Genomic DNA, 6,494 nt, shown 5'->3' with positions numbered 1-6,494 from the left:
TTGGATCTGCAACAAAATTTTATCAGGACTTTATTTGTTCTTGCTCCACCTCTCCACAGAGTTTCACAAAATTCGGCTTGATAGTTTTTGCCTAATCTGGCTGATAGACACTGAAAACGCACCTCTGAGGGAATATCTGCTAATTAATCTGCTCACAGCTGATTCCAGTTGAGTTGATTAAGTGGATCTTTTAACACCAACATGTCAAATGACTTCCAAGAAAAGTAAATGCTGGTTTCTCATTACATTGTTTCTGGAGATTTAACATTAAAAAATCTGAAGCCAGTGAATACTCACAGACAGTCTTCAGGTGTTTCCACTCATCATGCCTGACGCTGATTAATGCGTCACAAATATGTTGCTCCTAAAGCATCTAATCTGACCCCACATGACTTCCAAAAGAGCTCCCTTTAACCTCCAATAAAACATATCTATGTGTGTGTTCAGCCTCCAGTCGGTATTAAATGCTGAATTTCTCCTCATTTAAATTCCAGTCGGAGCTGTGAGGCCTCAAACTGGGCGTTTATCTCTCCAACCTGTAATACCTGAGCACGCCTTGTGGACAAAACTGGTACTGCACCACAGAAGAAGAAGAAAAAATCACACACATGAAAGTCAGATTTGTATCCGGTTGCATTGTTGGCTGCTGTTTTATTTCCAGTGTAAAAAAAAAAAAAAGAAGTCCCCAGTGAATTAGAGTCATGTGGACGTTACCACAACTGATGAATAAATACTTAAATACAGGAAATGCATGACTGCAGCTGTCTGGTTACATGAAAAACAACCGTGGGTCGCTTCTTCTCTTCCTCAGAGACACACTCGGTTAGTTTTTTGGCATCAACAGTTTCTAAAAGCTTCCATTTTCACACCGATAGCATTTTAAAGAGCTCTGATTGGACGCTATCACGCTGCCAAAACATTTTTCAATCACAGAAAACACACATTAAAAATATAAACGAATAAATTGTTTATATGCTTTCATATATTCCGTGCTCGATGTCACAGCTACAGATGGGAAATATTTGATTATTTTGAGTCCATCATCAAAATTACGTCAATATAATAAGAAGTTTTTTTTAATTTGTCTTGTTTTCTTTTGTTTTCAGCTTCAGTTTGTGCATAAAATGTTGGGGATTCTGCTTCGTTTAAGGGAAATTAGTGCTAAATTGTGATATTCTAGCTGTAAACATGGTTGTCTAGTGTCTCCTGAGTGCGTAGCGTTCCTCTTGTACTTCAAACCGCCTCGTGGCGCAAAAAACACCCGCAGGACTTCTCTTTTTGTGGCTGAAACTCGTAGCCACGGCTCCATCAGTGACGTCAAGGCTGGGTTTTGGCCTTTGAATGAGGAAATCTTGTGTTTAGAGACTTTGGAGTTCACTGAAAACCCCTAAAAGTTGCTCATATTTTAAACAATTGAGCTCAGTGTGTGAATTTAAGGCATCGACTAGTGGTGGGAACTCCTGAGGTTTGTCAAAAAATCTGCAAAACTGCAGCAGGGATGATATTTTACTAACTAGCATCTTCATAAATCAATCATTTTCTGTCTAAAAGGGAATCCAGAGGAGGTTTCTGTGTCCTGATGCTGCAAAAATACATAAGATTTGACAAATACAAAGATTGGTTGATTCTGAGTACACGCTGGAGCTGCACAACCAGTTCCTCAAACTGCCCCACGTGACCTCCATGTGGGTCGCCCCTCAGCAGCAGCTGGGCTCAGGGTGACTCTTCTTCTGTATGTCCACCGTGTTGGTGTGGATCAGGTGATCATCTCTGTCGTCCGACGCCAGAATGCGACGCACCGCCTCCTCGAACGCCGACGCCACGTTCGTCGCGTCCTTGGCGCTCGTCTCAAAGTACGGGTGTCCGCCGTTCTCGCGACACCACTGCCGGGCGTCCTCCCCCGACACCTGCCGCTCGGAAACATCCAGTTTGTTGCCCAGCACCACGAAGGGGAACTTGTCGGGGTCCTTGACGTCGGCGTAGTAGGCGAACTCCTTCTTCCAGTTGGCCAGGTTGTGGAAGCTCTGGCCGTCGTCCACGCTGAAGGTGAGCAGGCAGCAGTCGGAGCCGCGGTAGAACGGCGTGCGGAGGCTCCGGAAGCGCTCCTGGCCCGCCGTGTCCCAGATCTGCAGGGTGACGCGCTGCCCGTCCACCTCCAGCTCCTTGTTGAGGAACTCCACGCCGATGGTGTGGAAGAGGTGCGAGTCGAACTTGTTGGTGACGTAGCGGTTCATGAGCGACGACTTGCCCACGCCGCCGTCGCCCAGGAGGATCACCTTGAGGAGGGCCGACTTGGACATCATGGTGTTCTGGGGTTACTGAGACTGAACGGGATCAAGGAAGAACTCTGACCTGCAGAGAAAAGAACATTCAAGCTGTTAGCATGTGCTACACTTGTACCGAGGCCACTAACACCTGTTGTTATTAATTTATCGACTATTTTACAGATTAGTCGATAACAAGTCTTGCACGTGCTGCTTCCAGTTTTTTTATTCGATTGCAGTAAAATAAATCATTAAAGAATTTTCCTTTTTGAACACTTTATGCCGTTATAACTGTGCCATAACTGCATAAAAGATATCTGAGGTTTATAGTCCTAGTTGAGCAGGAAGTAAAAATGTGAGAGGAGCTAAAAAGAAACTTGGCTCTGAGGTTTAAACAGCAATAAAAATAGTCTCCAGCTGCAGCTCCTGAAAACAATCGTTTTAAGACAAACTGTCATCTGAAATGATTAAAAGTTGACCCCAAATAGTTTTAGATTCTATAAGCAGCAGGGATTTCCTGAGCGTGTCAAGCGTTTGACGGATTGATTTAAAGTTGTCATAGTAAATGTCGTTGCATAACAATACTACCACACATGAGCAATTTGGAAACTGAATCAAAGCAGAAGTCAGATTTGCTTCGCTAGCAGCAGTTTTAACCTCAAGCCGTCTCGTCTGACAAACATCAGGTGTGTTTGTTTTTTCCACCTTTGGCCTGACAGATAACAGGAGATAAGGACGAGCTGCTGCACGGCCGGCGAGCAAAGCGACAGAATCTGTTTTCATGTTTTCTCATACTCGGCCTGATTCAAGTCAGTCGACTGGCTAATCCTGTTAAACAGCCACGGCCCGCTCATTACGCCACGCGGCTAATAAACCTCCTACTTTATGTGTAATATGTTATGCAGGACATGATCCGTGCTGCGCATCACATGGACGCCGATCACAGGACCGCTGAGGCGGCAACAAGCTTCCCTCACCGTCACATCTGGATCATGTCGTCAGCAATCTGGAAGAAAGAAAGAAAGAAAGAGTCAAAGATCATGAAGTGGACAAAAAAAAGTTCAGCTGCAAGAGGGAAAAAAAAAAGAGCCTAATGAGGATTTAAGTGCAAATTTAATCCTGCACCACACGCTGGCATACTTTACATATCAGCTCAGGATAACGGCAATCTAGCGCCTCCGCTCCAGAGCTAATCTGTGAGACGGAGGTGGACGATCTGACGGCTTTGTTACGTGAGCAGGATCACCTCATCCATCACACAGACGGTATCTCCAGACAGACAGAAACTTTATTAACAACAGCTGCTCAATCATTCGTCCCCTGCAGGCCGTAAAGGTGGATTTAAAAAGTTTGTAAAGGATCATAGATGTTGGTAAAGATGATTTTTTTAGTCTTTAGTACAGCAGTAAGGACTCGTAACAAAACTGCTCCTGCAGTGAGTCTCTGCTGGTCATCCTCAAGATCTTCCAAACACTCGTAGTTGCTCCACGTTATGGTGAATTACACCCCGTCAAGCATGTCGTACGTTGAAGTTTCCTTCCTGTAAACCAAGACAAGCCTCACTAATGAACCACAGTGACACCAATAATCCTCCATCCTTTGGGAAAATTAACCAAATCTCATTATGTTCTATTAAAATCACTTTATTTGACACGTCTCTCGCCAAAAATAAACAGTTTGCACCAATAGGATTCTGTAAAAAACTAAAAATTCTGCTCGAGTCGACGAAGCAAAGACGCCACGAGGATCTGAGCTGCAGAAACTCCAGGATTATTCAGGTAAACTGCAGCTTGAAATACTGATAAAATCAATGCAGTGTGGCTAAAAAAGACTAAACAGAGGAGCTAGCTGGTGGACGATCTTTTAAGAGTTGATGAATGTAGAATAAAAACTGTAGGAATGCAAGTAGTGAAGTATTTATAGTTTGTAGAGCCACAGTTTTCTTTTCCAGTGTTGGGAACACTGATGAGCAGCTGGAAAACTGTTTGACAAGCTGATTCCAGGTTTAAAATGTTAGATTTGTTGAATGATTGGTGGCATTAGAACCTTGTTATACACTTAAAATGACATTTTTTTGAGCTTTCTCTGCTTGCGGTCGTGGTTGTGCTGTTTCCATGGAAGACTAGGACTTAAAACTTAAACTGTTTTAGGTTCATATCAGTGACGTTGGGGTGATTTATCATCTAGAAAGTGTCTGAGGTCCTTCATGAGGGCTTCAAAAGCTCCTAACGATGGATTTAATGAACCTGCTGAGCCACATTCTGGATAAATAATTCTTCAAATCAATTAAGATTTTGCGTAAAAGTCAAATTGTGTGCACAATCTCCAACAAAACAGGCCCAATCCACCTTCCATTAGGAAAACTTTGCCTCCTCTGCACAGTTTAGAGACAAAACGGTCACGTGAGCCGGAGGCCAAACGTCCTTTTCAGCAAACTTGACTAAATGATGTCTTTATTCTGGGACCTTTAAACACAGAGCTGCTCTGGGGAAACATTAACGTGTATTAAAAGCAGCAGCAGCTGGAATGAATGAGGCGAACACACACACACACACACACATATGCAGTCACACACTCAGCAGTCATGTGCTTCATTCAGCAGCAGGATACTATGTGAGCACAAAGCTGCTCTCAGGCGCTTTTCCACTGATAGAAAAATGTGTTTCCATCCAATATCTCACTCTGTTTAACCTTTCACAATAAAATAGCCCCATTTTTAGTTTGAAAATCCAAGTATTAATACAAATAAGTGCAAATTTTAGGAAATATGGCAAACCAGGAGGGTCAAACTTCCCCATCAGAGATATGAAACTGCCTCCATAACTCGTTTCTTATCAAGATTTAACAGCAGAAGTCACATGAGGTGACACTTAAACACTTTATATTTGCTTCTGTAAACGACACAAGAAATGTCAACTCTTTAAAAGTTGCTAAATTATAATTAAAGGGACGTTTGTGGCGCAAATATGCATTTTTTTTTTTTTTTTGCATTTAGCAAGCGAATCCACTATGCATCCATTTTCGGACACGCACTCAACTAGAGGCCAATTTGAAGTTTAAAGCTGTTATTTTCCATTTTTCAATCACTCTAGTGTTTTGCACCACCTTTGTACCGCATGTATAGATGAATATAAGCTACAAAACCACCTAAAATACAACTATTTGCACGACTTCAGGAGTGAAAGTTAAAATTAGCGACAGTACACGCAGTCGAGTTGAAACCGCTTTGATTTTAGCATAAAAAGACCATTAAAAAGCGTGTTTATCACAGTAAAACTAGCACACACGTTCATTAAGGTGTTTGACTCTTAAATTGTGGTTACTTTTATTTGGTCGCCGTCAATATAAACACAGAAAGCAACACGGGAGAGTGACTTGTCCGATAATGGAATCTTCGATAGCCACTGTCCGATAATGGAAGCTTCGCTATCAGCTGTCCGATAATGGAAGCACTACCCGTTCGCGATTTTCTCAATTTAAAGATCGATTAAAACGACAATAAATCAAACATCCGCCTCTGAGTTTCTCTACCTGTCGGTGTGGAGGTCGCTACCGGGTCCCAGCGCCTAAACTCCTCCCGTTAGTGCCGGCAGATCGCTGCTGACAGGCGGTGACATGGCGCTCCGGTGTCCCCGCGCTGCTCTCCGGCCCCGGAGCCGCTGATGACGCTCATATGACCGGGACCGTCCCGCCTCCTCCGGTCGGACACAGCACCCTCCTCCTGGAAGGCCACGGAGCGGATCCGAGTATGTGGAGATAATAAATAAATAAAATAAAATAAATAAAAAGCGCTACAGGTCAAACAGAAATGACAGAAAATGAGCCCCAAATGACAAACTACTGAGATTTCAGGTCACTGGGTCACAAATCCTAGAATTAAATTTATTTCTAAGGCAGCTTTGCAGCTACAAGATGTTTTAGAGGGAAAGAGCAATATTAAAACATCTTAAAACAACATTTAAACATTGTTTTGTCTTTTAAATAAATATGTTATTGTTGCCTTTAATTTCTGTTTTAATTTTTTTTTAAACATTTTTTCTGTTTTTTTAAACATGTATTTAAAGGTATTTTAGTACATTTGTCTAGTTTTACTTCATTATACATTCACAGTATGTTTTTTTTAAAGTTATTATTTGTAACCTTACATGATTTAGCTTTTCTCTATATAATAATTTATGTTTTTTTTGGTTTTTTAAAAATTAAATTCACATTTCATTAAATTACAAAAAC

The 6,494-nt window shown here is 42.1% G+C and overlaps 1 protein-coding gene across 1 annotated transcript; it reads right to left on the bottom strand.

Moving 5' to 3' along the window:
• Nucleotides 1-620: 620 nt before the first annotated feature.
• On the bottom strand, nt 621-5,949 carry LOC103361269 (ras-related protein Rab-9A-like). The gene is made up of 3 exons (XM_008287302.1): nt 5,796-5,949; nt 3,242-3,270; nt 621-2,352 (listed from the first exon to the last, which is right to left on the bottom strand). Exon 3 carries the CDS (start codon nt 2,301-2,303, stop codon nt 1,698-1,700), a length of 606 nt encoding a protein of 201 aa, XP_008285524.1. The 5' UTR covers nt 2,304-2,352; nt 3,242-3,270; nt 5,796-5,949; the 3' UTR covers nt 621-1,697.
• Between the last annotated feature and the right edge of the window lie 545 nt (nt 5,950-6,494).

The sequence above is a fragment of the Stegastes partitus genome, unplaced genomic scaffold, assembly GCF_000690725.1.
Source record: "Stegastes partitus isolate 25-593 unplaced genomic scaffold, Stegastes_partitus-1.0.2 Scaffold495, whole genome shotgun sequence".
In the NCBI taxonomy this organism is placed as follows: Eukaryota; Metazoa; Chordata; class Actinopteri; family Pomacentridae; genus Stegastes; species Stegastes partitus.
This window is presented reverse-complemented; position numbering and strand designations above follow the sequence as displayed.